Consider the following 23,401-nt stretch of genomic DNA (forward strand, 5'->3'; position numbering starts at 1 on the left):
AAATATTGTTACAAAAAAAAAAAAAAAAATTTCTTTTATTGTCCTGTCAAATAATACATCCATACAATATCATCTTCGGATTTAATAAAAAGTTTTCCTATTATAAAATAAGAAACATATATATATATATATATATATATATATATATATATATATATATATATATATGTATATTTATTTATACATGTATGTAGTTTTTTTTTTTTTTCTTATTGTTTACCTGATGTTGCATTGGTTGTTTGGCATTTTATAGGTATTTGAACAGTTTCTCGTCCTTCAATTTTTATATTTTCAATTGAAACAGAGAAATAGTCATCCGTCTAAAAATGAAAAAAGAAATAATATAAATTTCTTTTTATTATATTGATGTCTTACTAAATATTATACAAATTTTACCTTAATAAAAAATTCTTTTATATGAAGAAATGGATTTGTAAATGTTAAAAATGTCGTTTTTTGTGATGAACAAAATATGGGTCCTTTCGGTTTCGGTGATACACTTTTTCCCATTATTAACCCCTATTAAAATTACAACATATATATATATATATATATATATATATATATATATATTCATATTTATATGTTTGCATAATAATTATCATATAACTTTCTCTTCATACCTTATACACGATTCCCTCTTTAGATATCAATTTTATGATAGCCTTATTTATTTTAATATCTGAAGGATTATATTTAATAGTTAGATTAATTTTGTCAGTTACATTATTTAACATTCCGTTTTTTAAAAAATAACTCGTGTCTATAGGTTTAACACTTATTTTGTCAATACATTGAAATATTTGCTTAGCATTTTTATTGTTTTCATCAAAATCTTCTATCATAACATCATAATTTATTTTTTCGTTACAGACATTCGTAAAAGAAACTTCATTCATTTGTATTGATCCTAAATCTGTATTAAAATAAAAGTTTTCTTCAAAATCATACATATTAATATTTAAAATAAATTTAAAACTATAAGATCCTAAAATTTTGTTGGTAAAGGAAATTATAACATGTTTCTCTTCTTCTTCCTTGACTATACAAAAATATATATTTATAATATTATTTTTTCTTTTCTCCAATATTATTGGCTTTTGAACAAATATATAATTATAATCAAACAAAGGTTCCATTTCTACATTTTCATCAAGAGGATTATAAATAACTATATGTTCATTAATTATGTCTTTCTTTGATCTGTGTATATTTTTTATTGATAAAATTTCACTTCTGGAAATTTCAAACTGTAGTAATATTTTATATACATCTTCGTATTTTTTATTGGAAAGTATTAGCATGACATAAAACACTCCATCTTTTAAGGATAAAACTTTAAATGCAATATTTTTTTCTTCTTTATTACACAAATCGATTTGATTGAGAATCTGATAAGAACATGAAAGGTGTAACAGGAAGAATGTGTGTAAGAATAATAAAATATAATAAATATATTTATATATATATATATATATATATATATATATATATATATATATATATATATATTTATATATATTTCTTTTATATTTTTCGCTTACGTAAAAATAAAAATAATTGATATTCGAAGGATTGCCCTCCTTATCACAAGTTTGGTAGGAGATAGTCAAATTTTGATTTTCATTTAACCAATTTTTTATTCTTATAGACGTATTATTCAAATGCTTTGAATTAAAATTATAAATAACATTTTTTTCATATACTACATTATTGGAATAACCTAATAATGTATAATTTTTAGCTGTTTCATTTGGATAGTATATTATCAATTTAGATATATGATGAATATTAGAACAATATTTAACATATTTTTCACATAAATTGTTATGATAATTTTTACTATTTTTTTTATTTTTTTCAATAAAAAGTGGATTATAAACAATCTGAAAAGATCCATAATCATTTGGTTTTATTATCTCTTCACATTTTTCTATAGAGAAAAAGTTTTGTTCATTATATAAAAATTTGTATTTTATTTTAAAATTTGATGATGTTTCATTATATATTTCAATAATTTTACATATTTCTTTTCTGATATCTGTAATAAATGTAATTATAGTTTCATTTTTTAAGACAAATAATTTGATATTTTTTTCTTCATTCGAAACATTATCTTTTTGTTCGATATTTTTATTTTTTTTAGTCAATTGTTGTTCTCCTTTTACAATTTGTTCTTTTTTATTATTATTATTATTATCTTCACCATCATCATAATTATTATATTTTCCATGATCATTATTTTCGCTATTTAATTTTGCAAAATTTTTATAACTACTTTTAGTATATTTGATTGAATTACTGGGAACAGCAACAAATAATTTAAGTGCTAATTTACTATTTATTTTATTAAATTTAGGATACAATTGTATATAAACATCATTTATATATATATCTTTATTAATATAATCGGTATCTATATAAATATATATATTTACTAAATTAAATGAGAATATAATTCCTTTTTTTGGATATAAAAATAAATATTTTTCATATTTTTGAGGATAAATTATTTGAAATTGAGCATTCATGTCTCCTGTATTATGTAATTGTATTTTTTTTCCCCTCACACCATTCTTATTACTTAAATGTTTGAAATATTGTTCTCTTATATGATTAATTTCAGAAATACTATTATTATCATTAATAATATGTTCTTCATGTAATTTGTCTATTTTATTGAATGTTAATAAATTATCCTTTATTATAACTTTATAAGATATACTATTTATGTTAATATGTGTTAAATAATAAGCGATACATTTACCCTTATAATAAATATTTAAATATAAAGGGATTTGTAATTTTATATATTTTTTTGGAGCAAATTTTATTTCATATGTTTTTTTTTCTTTCTTTTTTAAAATGTGACTTGTATTATTATCAAAATTGATAAATGATAGATAGTATTTACATAAATTTTTATAATTTAATATATTGAAAGAAATATCTTCCATATTTTTATTATGAAGAACTAATTTATTTATTACTTCTTTATCTACATGGATGTCTTTAAAATTTATTTCGTTCAAATTATTACATGAAAATGGTAACTTAAAATGGCTAGCTGAACCTTTCAAATAAATATAAACAATTTTTTGTGAATCATTATTTATTTTAAATGGAATTTTAAAATTATATTCTTTTTCTTCATTGGGAGTAAATGAAATAAGAAGAAATGTTTTACTTTTTCCTTTTATATGTAATTTTTTACCATCGTTGTTAATTTTTAAACAGGATTCATTTATTTCATATTCTATATCACAATCTTCGTCATTATTATTATGTATGAATAGTTTTGTTTCTACTGTGTTAATATTATAATTTATATTGTTTATATCAAAACTGTTCGTATGTTTATTATTGGTATCATTATAATTTGTTCTATTAATTTGTTTTGTGGCAACATTTTCATCTTTGTTTACATATGTTTTAATATTATTTTTTTTTTTTTCGTCATGTTGAATATTTAGTAAATTATTTATATTACCATCCTTGTCATTTCTTTCTTTATTTTGTTTTTTGTTACATTGCTTGTTTTTTTCCAGGACTTTATTATCTATATTATTTTTCTTATTATGATTATTATTGTTATTATTATTATTATTATTATCATAGTTATCCTTGTTAATATTCTTAACATCTAAATTATCCTTATTTATATTTTCCTGTTCACCACAAATGTTTTCACTTTTATATTTTTCATTTTTTTCATTTTTTTCATTTTTTTCATTTTTTTCATTTTTTTCATTTTTTTTCTTGACTTTATGTTTCTTTTCCTTTTTTTGCCTTTTCTTTTTCTTTTCTTCTTTATCACATTTCTGTTCACTTTCTTTTTCTCTACCCTTTTGAACACGCTTTTCTTCTATTTTCAAGTCCATTTCTTTTTTCTTTTTCATTTTTTTCTCGTTGAGCTCATTTATTTTATATGTAGATATTAATGAAGAGAGAGATGTATCAGATGACGAAAAACTGTCCCGATAATTTTCCTCCATACATATGACTTTTGTATTTTCATTTTTATCTACATTTGGAAATAAGATAAGATTACCAAAATCATAATTATAAAAAGAGAAATGTATTAATACATTTGTTGACATAGCTGTAATTTTTAGGTTTATTAAATAATAATCATTTATATTAATAGTTAGATGATTTTCATATATATGGTGTATTAAAGAGGTATATTCTATATTAATATAGAAAAATGAATTTTTCTTTATAATATTATTACTACATGTTATAGAAATTTCATCATCCTTTTTTTGTAAATAATATTTATAAGATAAATCAAAGTAACATAGATTTTCTAATACAAATTTAGCCATTTTTTTTTTACCTATAATAGTTTCTTTAAAATTTATCACTTCATATATATGTATCATATCATATTTATTTTTTTTCTTTTTAATAGATAATGAATTATCTAAATTGAGTGTGATGTGCTCTTTATCATAATTTTCTATGTAACATTTTATATTAAGTTTATTAACCTGCATTTTAAAATTTATTTTTAATGGTTCTTCCTTTGAATCTATTTTACACAAAAGACTAAAATTATAAAATTGTTCCATATGAGGTTTGAAAAATAATTTTATTTTTTTAATTCCACCTTTTCCTATAATATGTTGAATTTCTTTTTTAAGCATGGTATTATTTGTCTTCCATATATTTTTTAAATAATAATTTAAAAGAAAGAATTTATTCATAATGTTGTTATCATATTCATATTCATATTCATATTCATATTCATATTCATATTCATATTCATCAGATGATATATTATCTATATATGATTCATTCGTTTCAGATGAATAAGAATTATTATCATCGTCATAATAATAATTATTCTCTTTTCTTGTATTATCGTTTCTATAATTTAACATATGATTCGTAGGAAAATATATATCTGTATTATCATCATATCCTTGTCTTGATACATTATTTTTATTATTTCTAATTTTATTACAATGTGACGACTCACTATAAGACATATTTGACAAAGTACAAAATGATGAATTTGAACTATTGTTTCTGGAATTACTTTTATCATGTATATGAGCAAATGAATATTTTTCTGCCCCCTTCTGTTTTACGTTAACCTTATTTCCCTTCATTTTTTCAAGAAGTTTCATTTTATTATTATCATCGAATGTCATATTATCATTATATGAATTATGAGATATAGAATCTCCTTCATCCTGTGAAGATAACCATAAAAGAGATCTTAAATTATTTGTCTTCCTATTTTTATTATCAAAATCGTTGACAGCTTCCTCATGTTTATTTAACTTATTTATATAATTATTTATATACTTATTTTTTCTATAACACGATTTTACAAGCCCTTCAGATGGAATAATTTTGATGGTTTCCTTTTTGCTATTAAATGAATTATATGAGTTTTTATCAAATTCAAAATGAATGTCGATAAAATCAAAATTTATTAAATAAAAAATAAAACAATAGCTTTTCCCAACTATTAAATTATTTGAATGTATAAACGATGTATTAAAAAATATGATTGGTTCTATTACCCTTAAATCCAATGTAACATTTTCTTCTTTTTCATTGTTTATAAATAAATTGTAATTTTGTCTATATGGTATTGAATTAAAGGTTTGAAAAAGAAATTTAGCAAAATATAAATTATTTTCACTAATATTACCTTTATTATTTACACATTCGATAGAATTATTTGTACTATTATTTTTTATAAATTTATTTTTATCATTATTTGTTATATTAGGGTATTTAATCATAGATGAATTCTCATTTTCTTTGTATTTTTCAAAACAATATTCTATATGTTTATTTGACATATTTATCATATATATTTTATAATAATTTTTGCTTAATATACCTCTACTAATTACTAAAATATGGTGTTTGTTTTTATATAAATTATCCAATTTATTATTTTCCTTTTTATCAATCACTTGTTTTGAATATTTAAATTTTGACAATAAGAAGAAATCATTTATATTTTTTTTTTCTTTATCATAATTATCAAAGGTCATTTTTATGGGTATTTTAATATCTTCATAATATTTAATTTTTATATGTAGGATAGATTCTAATTTTTGTTTATATATATTATGAAAACAATAAATATATATATATTTATTACTTTTTGCATTGATTGTTATATATTTTGTAATTGTATTATTATCCATTTCGGTATTTTTCTTTGTTGATTGTTCCTTATGTAGTGTGTCATTATAAATATTTCCTATATCACTTTTATTCATATTATTTAAATCAGATATGTTCAAATCATATTTGGTTAAATAAAATTCATCAATGGATTCTCTATTTTCCTTAACACAATTATCTTCTACTATATTAGTTTTAATTAAATTATCCATTAAACTATTTTTTTTTTCATGATCATTTCGATAAGAAGATGAAAATGATTTATTGTCTACCTGTTGTGTATTATATGTAAATGTATTTGTAACTTTATTTGTTATTATTGTAAGCATATGTTTTTCTTTAAATGGTTCAAATGAATAAGTAGATAATATATCATCCATGTAATTATTAGGAGTAATAGATAATTCTGCAAATAATTTTACATTTGATGTATTTTCCAAAGTAAACTTATATTTAGAATAATTAAATAATGGTATATTTTTAAAATGAATTTTTTTTTGTTTATATGAAACTTTTATTTCTTCAGATCTTAAACTTATATATAAATCATCTTCATCATATTTTAAATTATCATTATTTAGTTTAATATTTTTTTTATTTATAGATATTTCATGTTGAGAAAATTTACATAAAATTGGACGGTCCATAAAATTAACTAACTCCTTTACATCGATGGTGAAATAGAAGTATAAAGAGCTACTTGATGGTATAGAACCATTAATAGGTTTTATATCTATAATATTTTTAATTTTTTTATCTACTTCAATATGAAAAAATAAGGTATGGTTATTTTCATTTATATATAATAATTTATAAGTATGTTTAAAGTTTAAAGGGACAATATCAAAATTTATATGATTTTTAAATATATAAAAGTTATTATTATATATTTTTTTAATATGATGTTTTAAATGTTTTAAATTCCAATAGTTTTTACGTTCAATAATATTTCCTATAAATTTTAAATTATAACATTCATAATTATTATTTAAAATTTTAATTTGTATATTACCTAAAGTTTTTTTCTCATTTTTATTATATATATTATTATTATTTTGAACATTTTTATCTTTCTTTTTTTTTTTCTTATATTTTTCATCATTTGATAAATCGTTGGTCTTTTCTATTTGGTTAATATAATTATTAGAAGAATTATCATCCAAATTTTTTTTTTCATTATCATTATTATTTTTATAATCCTCTTTGTTTTTATTTATATTATTGGTTTTATTTTTTCCATTCACATTTGTAATGTCTATATCATTTTTATATTTATTTTCCTTTTTATTTAAATTATCCAAATAACTTATATCTGGATTTTTCTCTGAGACATGTATTTGCTCTGGATTTGTTTCATTTTGACTTTCATTAGATTCTATATATTTTAATTTATTCTTGTTAAGTTTAATTTTAAAATATGCTACTTCATTTTCTCTTAACAAATTATTTATATTACCTATGAAACATAAATAACCAATAGAATACATATTATTTGTACGGTCCCAACATCTGTGGTTATATATTATATCTTTAACATTTTCATAATTGAAATATGTAATGTTATTTTTTTTTTTTATTTTCATATTATATATATTGAATAAAATAGTATCATTATTTGTAATATTATTATATAGTTCTTTCTTTTCTTCTACTCTTGGATAGCCTATATTATTATTAAAAGATTCATTAGCTATATTTTTTTCATTTGGATATATATTTTGATATACATCAGATGTTAATATATTTTTTTTCTTAATTTCTGATTGTAATAATTTTTTATTTTGTTGTGTAAATATATTTTCATCTTCTTTTTGACGTCTATATAAATTGTTATGTGGAATTGATACATTTTCTTTTTTATCTAGTATAATATTATTTTCTTCGTTTTGATTTATATATGGTAAATTACGAATGAACTCATTTTTGATATTATCATGATTATTTTCATTTCTATGAAAAATAACTTTTACCATAACAGGATATTTGAACGAATTCATTAATTGTATTTTAAAAGATAGAACACTGTTAATATGTATATTTCCTATATCTATAACTTTGTCATGTACATTATTCGTTAGTTTTAATAAGTACGATGGTATAATTAATTGCGCAGATGGTAAAAAGAATTCAATATTTATATAAAATGAATAGCATAATATATGTTCTGGTTTCATCATATAAATATTGAAAAGAAATTTTTTACAAGCTATTTGAGTTGAATGAAAACAAATATCTATAAATTTATGTTGATATGGATATATGATAATATGATCAGACGCACAGGTTTTTATATTATTTTTATTACTAAATTGTTCATTTATATTATTAGAAAGGTTATCATTTTTTATATAACTACAGTTCCAATTGTATTTCTCTTCATTATAATTTTGAATTTTTAAATTATATTTTATATCCGAATTTGGTGAAATATTCGTTTCGTTTTTTTTATTTTTTTCTGCTTCTTTGTTTTTCTTACTCTTATTAGTTAAAGAAGAAAAATCGATTTCTTTCATTTCGATTTTTATATTAGTATTAACATCTGTAAGGTTAGAAATTTTTATTCTTTCATTTATATATTCATTGACATAACCATATTTATAATATAATGTATTTTCCTCCACATTATAATAGCTATTCTTTGTTAAAAAATAATGAACAAAATGATTGTAATTATTCAAATTATTTAGTATAAACATTTCTTCAAATAAATTTTTTATATCACATGATATTTTTGGTCTAACTGAACAAGCAAACAGTTTAATAATTTCATTGTATTTATCTGTATCATTAATTGTATCTTTCATATGTTTTTTATATTCTTTATTATATGTAGCATTATTTGTTATATTAGTGTTTATGTTGTTGTGTCCAATACTAGATATTAAATTTTCAACTTGTACTATGTATATATATTTATAATAATTTTCTTCTTCTGAATAAAATACGACCGTTATAACTTGTTCTTCTTTTGATTTTATCAATCCACTCATAGGATTAATTTTAAAAGGATTTTTATTTGCTTCATTATCATTTTTTATTATTTTATTGAAATTTTTATTATTTTCTTTATTATGATATACAAAATTTTCATTTTGATATTTGTTATTCTTTATTTTACCCTTTAACAATTTAATATCATATTTAAAATCGAAATACCCATCATTAATAATTTTAAAAATTTTCGTTTCTTCCTTTTTTATTTCAACCGAATCATAGTTAATTACATGGGGAACAATCTTGAGATAATTATAATCAAAAGAGACACTTAGGATATATTTATATGATTGAATATAATTATTTTCTATACTATCACAAATATGTATAAATAAATCTATATTTTGAAATTTTATTTTTTTATATGATTTAATTTTTAACTTGATTTCTTTTTCTTCATTCATATTTATAATATTATATATATCGTTTATAGTTATATATTGTAAGAATGTTTCATCGTTTATTTCCACAAAATAATGTATTCCCACTTTTCCTGTATTTTTTATTTTAAATAAGCAAATTTTAGCTTCATTCACCGGTACATATTTCATTTGTATAACATTTTCAATAACATTATTTAATAGTAATTCCTTTGAAGGATACCATTTATCTTTTTTTCTATTTTTCAATATAGTTACATATTCTTTTAAAAAATTATTTTCTTTCATTTTTATATCATCCTCAATAAGTGTATGATTATGATCATATAATATTTTCTCATCTATGATTTCGAAATTTACTTGTATAAAAGATATACATATGTCTGCTTCTATATTACATATAGCAGTACATAAATTATTAACATTCACTTTATCATTTTTATTTACTTTCGCTTCTGAATAATATATTTTAATTTCCTTTTTTATTATTTTAACAGTATTAGTATTTAAGCCAATTGTTATTATTTTTTTCCTTTCATTTTTATTTAATGTACCCCTTGTAGGATTAATATAAAAGGAGTTATCTTTTATACTATTAGAGTCAATATACCATATAATATCACAATAACTTCTATTCTTAATTTCGATATTTTTTTTCTGAACCGAATTTAATAAGACTTTATGAAAATTTATATATTCTGGTTCTATTTTTAAATAACATTGTATACCTTCTCCTTTTATAACAAACGAAAACATATCATATATATAATAGTTAATTATTTTATTAGACAAGATATTATTAATATTATTACAAAATATATTATCATTTGAAAGTACATTATTATTAGGACTTTTATCAATGTTTTTATTTAATTCCTTTTTCCCTTTTATATATAATTGCTTATTATTTGTATATTCCATACTTTCATTTGGTTCATCTTTTATAGAATAATTATATAAGAATAGCCTTTCTTCGTATGACTGGACATTTTTTGGTAAAAATAAAAGAATTATTTTTTTACATTTTTTAGATAACAGAAAGAATTTACTAGGATATACATAAAAATCATTAAAAGATAGAAAAAGTTCGGATTCATTCATTTCATTTAATGAAAGGATATCTTTATTACCTTGATTTAATTTGGATTCAAATGAAAGTTCAACAAAACAATCAAAATGAGAATAATTAAAGAAATTTATTATTTGAATATGTTTATATAAATTTTTTAAGATATCCTTATTTCTTATGATATCAATATTATTGACTTGATTTTTATTACCCTTTTCAATAGTATCTATATTTGGTACAACATTTTTTGTCTTTAATTTGGATAATATTTTTAGTTTAGGTGTATATATACCTTCAAAATGTCTTATGAACTTTATAATATTTTCTTCAAATTCTTCTTTTAATTCTATTTGAATTATGTCTTTAAATAAGTGTATGTTTTTCCCAATTAGAACTCTATCAAAATGATATGATTTATTTGATAAAACGAAAGAATTATTTTTAGGAAATATAGAAACATTATTATTAAATAAGAAATAAGGATTTGTATATATTCTAGGTTTGTCAATAATAATATGGATATTTATAAAAAATGTATTCCCTAAAATATCTATTAAACATATTTTTTTCTTTATATTTATTATTTTACATGTATTAATTTTTAAATATATTTCTTCAATGCTATTCTTTTCTAACATTAAATGTGTAATATTTTTATATCTTATATTATCCTTAAGATCATAAGAAGTATCAATTTGTTGAAATTCAATTATATTTTCCTGACTATTATAACATTTTTTATTAATATTAATATGATTATCATTATTATCATTATCATTATTATTGCTATTATTATCATTATTATTATTATTATTATTATTATTATCATTATTGGGGTCATACATTTTATTATTGTTATTAATATTAGCATTATTATAAAACATATAATCATACTCACATTTTATATCATATTTCCGTTTTTCGAGAAATTCATGATTATATTCATCTAAATGTTCTTTTTCATTTCTACATATATTTTTTTCATCTATATTAGAATATTCTTTAATGTTTTCCGTAGAATATTTGTTTATATGAGTATTCGTATTTTTATCATATGAATTATATAAATTTTTCTTATAATTCCCTTTTGATTTACCTGATATTTTTTCTTCTTTTAAAATCATTTTTTCTTTCTGATTTTCTGTTTGTTGATCACTTTTAATATATTCATTTCCTTTATCTCCTCGATATTTATCAACTCTTTTGTCATTACTTTTTTCATTACTTTTTTCATTACTTTTTTCATTAATTTTTTCATTACTTTTGTCATTAATTTTTTCATTACTTTTTTCATTACTTTTTTCATTACTTTTTTCATTACCTTTTTCATTAAGTTTGTCATTCGTGTTGCCTTCCTTTTCATTATATGTTTTTATCGTTCCTTCTAGGTCTATTTCTTCCGTTTCTTCCCTTTTATCATATTTCATTTTATCCTTTTTTTTTCTTTTTCTTTTTTTCTCATCAATATTTTCGTTCATATAATTGTTTTCCTCTTTTTGCTCCTTTTCTTTATATTCTTTTACAATATCTTTGTCACTTTTTTTATGATTATCATTTTTTTTATGCTTGTCCTTTTTTATATTATCCTTTTCCATCTTTTTCTTATCTTTTTCTTCTTCATATTTATTTTCTGTATAGTTTTCCTCCTTCCTATTTTTCTTCTCAATTTTTTTATTTTTCTCTTTTTCCTTGTTCCTTTCCTTCTTGTTTTCTTTCTCTTTCTCTTTCTCTTTCTCTTTCTCCTTCTCCTTCTCCTTTTTCTTCTCCTTGTTCCTTTCCTTCTTGTTTTCTTTCTCTTTCTCTTTCTCTTTCTCCTTCTCCTTTTTCTTCTCCTTGTTCCTTTCCTTCTTGTTTTCTTTCTCTTTCTCTTTCTCTTTCTCCTTCTCCTTCTCCTTTTTCTTCTCCTTGTTCATTTCTTTTTCTTCATTTTCTTGATTCCTTTTTTTCCCCTTTTCTTTTTTTTTGTTATTTTTCTCCTTTTTTTTATCTTTATAGAACTTTTCTTCTTTCTCTTCATTTATCTGCATGTCATTATTTATATCACCATTTTTATGTATCCCCCAAACGTCCTTTCTTTTTTCTTCTTCTATTTTTTCACATTCATATTCTTCGTCTTCCTCACTGTAAAAATAGAAATTGTCTTCATATTCCTCTAAATTATTTTTCCCTTTCACAAAATGTTTCATATCAAACGAATCGAATATCCTTTGTAATGGTATATCAAAAAAGTATGCAGACGTTTTAATATCTTTATATTTTTCCTGTGAACACTTAAGTATTTTATTTGCTATATTTTTTTTTCCAAAATCTATATCATTGTTTATAAAAAAATAACAAAAGTTTATTTGAACAGAATTTTTTTGCATATATTTCATTAATTCATCATTTGTGTAAATTACAGTTAATGTATTTATATTTTCATTATCTACATATTCTTGTGATTCCTCTTTTTTTTTATTCACATTAACATTCCCATTTTTAACTATCATATTATTTTTATCATTGATAATATTTAAATTCCTTTTTGGATCATTAGAAATATTTTCATTAAAAATATGAACATTTTCTTCTTTTAAATATGTTGTATGATCATTATATGATTTTGTTTGATTTAATTGTTTGAGCATATTATTTGATACATTTATTCTATCATTAATGTGATTATTATGGTTACTATATAATATGTTGTTCATATTATTTATATCACCATATATATCTTTGTTTTCAATTATTTCATCTTTTAGCTTATCAACATAATTCTCACTAAGTTGAAGATTTATTTGTTTTATAAAATAATATTTGTTCTGATCCGTTTTTATTGTTTTTGTATCAAACATATTATGATGAGTTTCATCAATGAATAAAGTATCATTTTCATTTTCATTTTCTTTATTGTTCATGTTTGGCATATGATTCATATTATTTGATTGCTCATGAAAAATGGAGATATTTACATTATCTCTCTTTGTATATTCATTCCATAACTTTTGTAATGTCTCTTTGATTTCCTTATAAAATGATACATGATCAATATAATTGTTTGTTTTTATTAAATCATTTATTTTATTAATTTTTTTATTATATTTAATAATTTGACTATCAATTTTATCCTTTCTCATTAAACACTCTAAGCATAATTCATTTATATATTTATTGTTCAAATGAATGTTTATATCTTTTTTTTTTATGACAATTTCGTAATATAATTGTTCTACAGGACTATATTTATGAATACTATTATTTTGTATATCCATATTATTTATTGAAACATGTTCATCATTTTCTTCATAACATATGGTATCTGCAACATTTGTACAATTATTATTACTATTATTATTATTAGTATAATTATTATTATTATTATTATCCAACATGTTTTTGCATTCTTCCGTATTAATTTCCTTGTATATCTCTGAAATTTTTTTTTTTTCTTCTTTGTATTCATTTACATTATGACAATCTGTGTCTAAATTAGATAAAGATTCATTTTTTTTATCATACACACTTTTATCTTCCACATCTCTACTACCTTTATCCTTTTCAATAATAAGAAGACCTTTATTTAGATCTATTGATTCTATGATTTTTTCAATCTTTTCTTTTTCATTTAATTTACTTTTTATTTTTTCTTGAAACTGTTTGATTAATTTTTCATAAAAGAGTTTAATTCTTTGTACCTCAAATGATTCGCTCTTTTTCTTCATTTCTTTTTCATCTTTATATACAACATCCTTTACTGCTTTCGTCTTCATTTCAGATGCTTCCTTTAAAACATGGTCTCCAGTTAAATTAATATTAATATACTCCTCATAATTTTCGATTGGATTCAGATGTATGATAAAAATATTTTGATCAATATGTATATTTAGAAATATATTAAAAAACATTTCTGAATTTATATATTCGTTTTTTTTAAAAAAAAAAACAACACCATTTATATAGTTAGGAGATAATAACAATTTTTTCAGAATAATTTCTAATAAATGTACCATATTATTTTTTTTCTTGATAACATTATCATTTTTATTCTTTTTCTTTTCCGATAGAATTGTTTCGTTTAAAAAGCTTTTGATATTATTCATGAATTCATCATCATTTAATAGAGCAAAATGGAAAAAATGTTTTAGATATTCATATTTGTATTTTAAATTATATTTGTAAAAAAATGTTTTCTCATCTGATAAAAAAGAATCAACTTCATAATGCTTTTTTTTTTTTTTTTTCATTGTATCATTTTCATATTTATTTTCTTTTTTATTAATATAAGTTATATGTTTATTATTATCTATTTTTGATTTAACATTTTTTATATGAAATTTTTTCTTAATTTTATTTTTATATATATTTATAAACTTTTTTTTCTTTTCCATAAAATTATTATTCTTATTTATGGAGACACAAGATGTGTCATTTATATTGTCTATATTTTTCATATCATCACTAGTATCTTTTATATTACATGTGTCTTTTTCATTGTATATATGTGTAGGAACATTTTTAGATATATTATTTATAGTAATATTTGTATTTAATTCTAGATATTCTTTTTCTTTTCTTTTATCATTCATATTTAATATATCACTGATATAATAAAATTGGTGATTTCCAAAAGTAGTTTTATTCTCATTATTTGTTTTGTTACTACTTTTCATATGTTCGTTTATATTTGACATACCTAAATTTTTTTTATTATTTTTCAGATCAATTTCATGAATTAGATAATGAATAAAATTGCTTTTTGTTTTCAATGGATAATTTTCCTTTTCATTTAATTCAACACACCAATGAAAAATTTTATCAATTGTTAAAAGGTTATTATTAAAATTAACATTTTGTTGAGAATATTGTTTATTGTTACATGCTATACTTTTATATTCTTCAATGTAATTATTAAAATGGTTACTATGTATATCACCACTATTCATATTATGATTATTATCAGTCTCTATATTATTAAAATTTATCTGAATGCCATTTTTTTCCTTAAATTCTTGATTATTTTTATATTCTGACAAATAGCTCGCAATTTTTTTATGGTCAAGATATTTTGGAGAAACAATTATATAATTGTCCTTAAATTTTTTTTTCTTAACTTTTATTATATTTAGATATTCATGAAAATAATTATATTTCGTTTGGTTCTTTTTAATAATGTCCTCTAAAATGTGAATTTTTTTTTTTAATGCATTTGTATCTTTGATGTTATTTTTACTAATAATATTTTCTTTTTTTTGTTCACATTGTTGTTGAAATGTTGCTTCATTTATATTATCCTTCTGTATATTTTTAATATTATTTGGTATGTTAAGATAATCATTTTGTCTTTTTAATTTTTTATTTTTTTTTTCATTTATATTATTTGAAATTTTGTTTTTTGTTTTATTTTCCTTTTGATTTCCATATTTTATGTCCCCATTATGTATTACATTATTTTCGTTACATTTATCTTTACATAAAATCATATTTTGATTTGTTTGACACAAGTTCCCATCATATATATCTTTATTATAAAATTGTTGATTGTGATAATACTGATTATCTATGTATTCCATTTTGTTTATATATATATCCATTAAATAATAGAGTAAATTGGTATAGAAAAAATCGTTTTCATGATTTTTTTCTATATATATATGTTTATGTATATTTAATAAATCATATATAAAACTTTGAAAATATTTATAATAAATATCTAATTTGTATATAAATAAATATTTAGAATAGTTATTAAGATTATTTATTTTAATCATTTGATAAGAATGTCCACTATTGTATAATAGTGGTTTGATTATTATATCACATGGATCTATATTCATATTATGTTTTATACTACTTAAATATATAATTATATTTTTGACAAAATTGGAATTATATATAAATATTTCTATTTGAATTTTTGCATCTGTGTAAATATTAGAAGGTTCGAAAAATATTTTCATATCTAAGAAAGAATTTTTTTTAATAATTCCTTTGTTTGGATATATAAAAAATTGTTTTTTCTTTTTTAAATGATAATATTCTAACTTTTTATTATAAAAAGTGATATTTTTTATTTTAAATTTGATATTTACATTTTTCGTATTTATTAACCTATTTACTTTACAACAACAAGTTTTTAATTCGACCCCTTCAAAACGTAGTTGTTTATAATATAGAAATATATCAGGTATTATAAAATGATATTTCAAATTGATACTATAATAATTATTATCATTTATATATATATATACTTTTTCCATATATATATATTCTATTCCACTGCTTTTTTGTATAATAATTCTAAAAATAATTGAATTATTACAATCAATTTCTTTATGTTCATGGACTAATTTGATATCATTTGTTTCTGAATTTTTCAAAATATAATTTAATGTAACAATCTTATTACTTACATTTTTTATGGTAATTGAATATTCTTTTTTTTCATTAATTATTATATTTCCTACATTTAGGCAAATATTTCTTAGTTCCATATTTCTTTCTAAAATTATTTTCTTCAGGTATTTTAAAATGAATTCATTTGTGGTATATCCATGGCAAAATAGTTTTTCAAAATGGACTACGAAATGGGGAATACAAAGATAATAAAGGAATATTATATATAAATAGTATGAATAGAAAGTCATACATGAATGAAAAATAAATATAAATATATAAATAAATATATATAAATATATATATATGTTTTATTTTTATTTTACTTAATTTTTTAAGCTTTGTGAATAGTTCCAGAATATAATTATCATCCTTGTGATTCAAAATTAAAGCTTTTAACAAATCAAGAAATATAGCACAATTTGAATTGTTTTTTAAAGTGTAATTTTTTAAAATAGGTATCAAGTGATATTTACATTTCATATTATTCTTTGAATCCTTTTCATTAGTATGTATAATACTACTTCTTATAAACATTTTTTCATTTTTTGTATTGTCTTTTTTATTCATAAGATTTATATCTTCCATTTTGTCCTTATCATCATCATTATGATCATCATTATGATCATCACTATTTTTATTATTTCTAATTATACTGTAATATATATCTAATATTTCTTGGATATACTTTCTTAATGATGAAAAAATATCTGAATACATGTTTTTCAATTTTTTAATTAGACAGCTCCTTTCCTTTTCATAATAATCATTTTGCACATTATCATATAAATGGAAATTATTTTTTAATAAATTGTTTATGTTTTTAAAGTTATTCTTTTTATTTATAGAATCATTTTTCATCTTAGAATGAAACGTTGTATCCAAATCCTGCATATTATCAACATCTTGTAATAAATAAATTTCATCTTTTATAATTGATTGATGATTATCAAATTGGTTTATGTTTAAATATAAAATATTACATGAATTCGTTGATTTCAATTTTATTTTTATTTCTTCAAAATTACAAATTTTAATTAATATATTGTCTATTATATCTATAGGGATTCCTGGAATAAAATAAAAAATGATGTCTCTACTATTGTTTGGTTCAATAAAGAAATTATTGATATTTGTATATAATAAAGATGGAAATTTTATATTATAAATAATTTCAATAAATAATTTTATTTTCCCAATATTTTGTAATGTTATAATATCTTCTCCTATTGTTTTATAATGTATATTATATTCAAGTATCTTTTTATTTATACTATATTTTATTTCTGAATAACCAGCAATTATTTTTAATGGATACATAGGTCCATTTTTTATTTGACATAATATAGTAATATTATAATAATTTTCATTAATACTATTATATGTTATTTTTATTATTTTTTTTTCATGTGGTAATAAATAACCTCTATTAGGGTTTATATCAAAAACTTCATTAAAATCTTTATACAAACTATTATCTTCAAAAAACCATTTAAAATATATTTTATAATCACATACATTCGTTATTTCGACAAATTCTTGAGCATATAAGTTTTGTAAAATATATTGAAAATCTATACAACTTTTGTTCATAATAATATTAGGGTATATAGTTTGTCCTACTAATTCATACTTTTGTCTTCTACTGTTTTCAAAATAATTTATTATCAAATTTTCTTGATATGTAGTATTTAATTTATTATTCATATAATTTATGTCAAAATATATCGGTACTTTCTTTTTCTCCTTACCCTTCAATTCTATTATATCAGATTGTACGAAAAATGGATCTTTAATAGACAAAGCAAATTTAATATTAGCATTTTTTAAATTTCGAATTTCAACCTCTTGCATTAATTGTTTTTTATCTTTTATAAGAATCATTTTTTTTTGTTGAGAATTTTTGTTATTCAAATTATATATATCATTATTTATTTTGTCGTACATATTTTCATTTATTTTGTCGTACATATTTTCATTTATTTTGTCGTTGACATTTTCATTTATTTTGTCGTTGACATTTTCATCTATTTTGTCGTTCACATTTTCATTTATTTTGTCGTTGACATTTTCATCTATTTTGTCGTTCACATTTTCATTTATTTTGTCGTTCACATTTTCATCTATTTTGTCGTTCACATTTTCATTTATTTTGTCGTTTATATATTTTTTCTTTTTATTAATATCCTTTTTATATCTTTTTTCAATTCTTCCTATTTCATCTATATCATGATAATCATTAAAATTATAAACAAAATTTTCCACTTCACTTAACTCAACCTCCGGATGAACAAATGTAGCTACGATATTTATTTTTTTATAATTATGTAATGCTTTTTTTTTGTTTTTTGCAATATCATCATATATATAAAGTATATCTTCACATTTTTCTTCCTTAATATTAAAACAATTTAAAATACACACAATATTACTTCCTCCTTTAATTGACAAATTTTTTGGTGTGATGTTAAATATTTGTACTTGTTCACTTTTTCTCTTTCTATTTTTTTCTGATTCAAATACAAAATATATATTTCTTTCGTTCATACCTTTATTAAAAATGATTAGTTCGTGGAAATATTTTTTGCTCGTGTTAACTATATCAAAATTAATGACTTCCTCATGGATAAATATTGGTGATCCTATACCCTACAAAATATATGAAAAAGTAAACCATACAAATTAGGGATATATATGAAAGGAATCAACTACAACAATATGACTATATATATATATATATATACAATATATTTATATATATTTATATATATTTATATTTATATTTATATTTGTTTACTAGTTCATTATTATGATTATTATAAATTTTATTTTTCTAATTCACCTGAGCCCTTATTGGTATATGTATGTCATCCTTTCGATGAACAGTCACAATTAATATATCATTATATGTTATTGTTTCTAAGCATTGTGCATATACATTTATAAAAATAGACTTATTTGGCTGTACGTAGAAATTATTATCAGAATATGTAAACACCGAATTTTCATTAGACAAAGTAATAAATGTACTAATAGGACTTTCATTTTTTATTTCAATAATCTTTTGTTTAACATCTAAACAGTTGCATTTTTCAAAATCGATAATGTTTGGAATTATTTTTATATATGGACAAGTACAAAAAGCTTTTATATTAAAAAATAAGAAATCATCCAAACCAGGAATTTTAATTTTTATAACAATTAATATATTTCCTATACTATTACTTTTTAAAGATATACCAATAGATTTAAAAGAATTTCTTTGTATTATTCCTTCATTCTCACAAACTTGGAAAGAACAAATATCTTTTATTTTTTCTTCTATTATGAATTCATATTTTATATCAGTTTCTTGTGATTCATTAATTATTTTTATTTTTTCTGTATATATTTGATCAATAATAATATGTTCAAGGTTTAAAAAAAGAGGTTCACACAAAACTAAAGGTTTAGAACAAATAGCATGGAATGGTAACTTAATTTTATATGTTTTAATTTCCTCTATAAAAAATTCTATATTATAAAAATATGTTTTTATATATTTAGGACAAAATTTTATAACAACTTGTTCTTTTTCATATTTTTGTAATTCACCAAATGGTTTTATAATTTGAATTTCTTCATTTAATTCATTAGAATATTTAAATGAATAATTTAAAGTTAAGTGAGAATTATTAATAATATGAAAACTTTTTTCATATAAAAAACTATGTGATACTTCATTAAAATTTATTTCATCTATATCAAATTTAAGATCTGGAAGTATACAAGTACCTAAAAGTTTTATATTTTTTTTAACATTTGTATATTTTTGATGAATTATAAATGTCTTTTCAAAAGGACCATGTCTTGTAGGTAAATATACAATAATAAGTAAATACTTAGAATTTGCAGGTATAATAAATTTTTTAGTTTCTATCTTATATTCCTTATAGTAATCATCTGAATTTTCTATGGTAATAGAGGCATCAATTGGATGATTATTGCTAAGATCAAAATGTAAGGTTTTACAAGTATTTATAAGAATTGTATCTATATCATGTATGCTGTTTGATATATATATTTCTGGTGTTATACTTTTCAAATATATAACAACCTTTTCTTCTTTTGAATATCCTTTTATAAATAAAAATAATTCAATTTTAAAAAATGATGCAAACTGCGGATTTATTAATATAGAAATAGGTGTATCCGTATCATTATATAACTTTTGATATTTCGGATATATTTTTATAATTTTATTTTTTTTAATTTGTAAATCATCCTCCTTTTTTCTACTTACGTAATTAGAATTGGAATGAAGGAATTTATTTGAATTGTTTAAACTATATGTACATAGCTCATTTTTTATTTTTTCATCATTTATATTTACCATATCTTCTGGAAACTTTTCCTCATAAAAATCACTTTGACTAGATTGATTATCACTCAAATCGTTATTATCATTATTTTCATTAACATAATATTCGTCAGTTTCATAATCATACAAATCTTCATTTCCGTATAATTCATTTTTAACGATATTTTCATCAGATAATTCTTGTTTATTAATAAAGCTTTTTTGTATTACTTTATGGTTTACATTAAAGTTTGTATTTTTTATATCTTCAGAATCATTATCCTTTAAAAGAATATACATATATACATATATATATATATATATATATATATATATATATAATAAGGATTGTATGAAATTTACTTATTGTACTGTTTATACATTGATTTTTTCTACTCACATATTTATATTCATAGACTTGGTATTTTATGACCTTGTACGACAATAAGAAGAATGATAAGTTTTTAAGGAAAATATTGATTTCTTTAGATTTGTTTATGTATATGTCATGAGCTATAATTTCTTTATCTTTTATAAAAACATCGGCTATAATACCTTTACTTTTTATTTTTGTATAAGTGCTTAATCCCTAATAAATTATAACCATATTTATAATATATATATAATAGATATATATATATATATATATATATATATATATTTATATATAATATATCTCATTGTAGTAATTACATTTTCATAATTAATTATCATATAATCTTCATAACACTTATTATGAACTGGTACAAACATTATCTTAAACTAAAAAGAAAAAAAAAAAAAAAAAAAAAACATACATACATATATATTATAATTATTATTTCAATTTTGACACAATATGGTGTTTAATATAATGTTATCATATAAATTTTCTTTTTAATAATCAATTTTACATGTTCCATTTCCCCTATTTTGAGAGAATGAATAGACGATGAAACGCTCAAATAAAAGGGAGGATTTATTATAACTTCAAATTTATTTTCATATTGACCTATATTTTTAATTGATATATTTTTCTCACTCTTCATGTATATAGGTGTATCATCTATAATTACTTCGTCTTGTACATTCAAAATTATTTGATCGTTCATACATCGAATTGGTAATAGAAAATATTTTCCCTATTAACAAGATGAAGGTGCGAATATTATACATATAAAAACTAGCATAACATATAATATATATATATATATAAGTGTGTGTATGTATACCTCTGAGTGAACTTCAAGATCATATTCATAGTTTGCATGTGATTTAGGGTAAAATTCTATCTATAAATATAAAGAACATATTTTGAATTATAGAAAATATTCTTTTAGATTAATATTTTTAACATGATATGTTACTATATATATTAAGTCTTTTATAAATATAAAAGTTTCGTCTTCAATATATATATATATATATATATATATATATATATATATATATATATATTTATATATTTTTATTTAATGTATTTTTTTATTTCTCCAACTTTAAAGTTAAATAACATCCCAGGTGCAATCTACAAATTTTTATAAAATAGATGGTATAATATATTTTTGTAGGTTATAAAAAGAGGTAATGACATTTTTTCCATTAAATTATATATATATATATATATATATATATATATATATGAAGAAAAAGGATGTACCTTCTTTTTTATATCTGATATATAAATAACTTTAAAAGTATTATCTTCATGCATTTGAATGTTGAGGCGTCTAGCAGCCGTGTCCACATTTCTAAAGATATAAGAAAGAATACACCAAAAGAGATAAAAAAAAAAAAGTCTTATATACATAATACATTAAAATATATTTCATATTAGAAATAACATTACTTTAAAGAAACAACACTTTCATATTTTTGAAAGGGAGTATAGGTAGTAAATATTACTATTTTTGGATTGCATTGAAAATAAGTGCATCTAATATCAGCACTTAATTTATTTTGTTTTATAATATCATCATATTTTTTTGTAATAAATTCTTTTAGAACTTTTTCTTTATTTCGAATAAACTCTGAAGGATTCAAAATATAAAACGGTTCCCCATTTTTTACATTTTCCAAATGAGTTTCATTATTATTATTATCTTCCAT

The 23,401-nt window shown here is 19.8% G+C and overlaps 1 protein-coding gene across 1 annotated transcript; it reads right to left on the reverse strand.

The window, feature by feature from the left end:
- Positions 1–35: 35 nt before the first annotated feature.
- PF3D7_1444100 (conserved Plasmodium protein, unknown function) lies at positions 36–23,401 on the reverse strand (the record flags this gene model as incomplete). The annotated part of the gene is made up of 14 exons (XM_001348557.2): positions 36–97; positions 221–320; positions 397–519; positions 624–1,391; positions 1,545–17,158; positions 17,301–19,623; positions 19,817–21,595; positions 21,714–21,902; positions 22,007–22,075; positions 22,207–22,434; positions 22,525–22,584; positions 22,791–22,820; positions 22,953–23,043; positions 23,142–23,401. 14 exons carry the CDS (start codon positions 23,399–23,401, stop codon positions 36–38), a joined length of 21,696 nt encoding a protein of 7,231 aa, XP_001348593.2.

Source organism: Plasmodium falciparum (genome assembly GCF_000002765.6).
Source record: "Plasmodium falciparum 3D7 genome assembly, chromosome: 14".
Lineage (NCBI taxonomy): Eukaryota > Apicomplexa > Aconoidasida > Haemosporida > Plasmodiidae > Plasmodium > Plasmodium falciparum.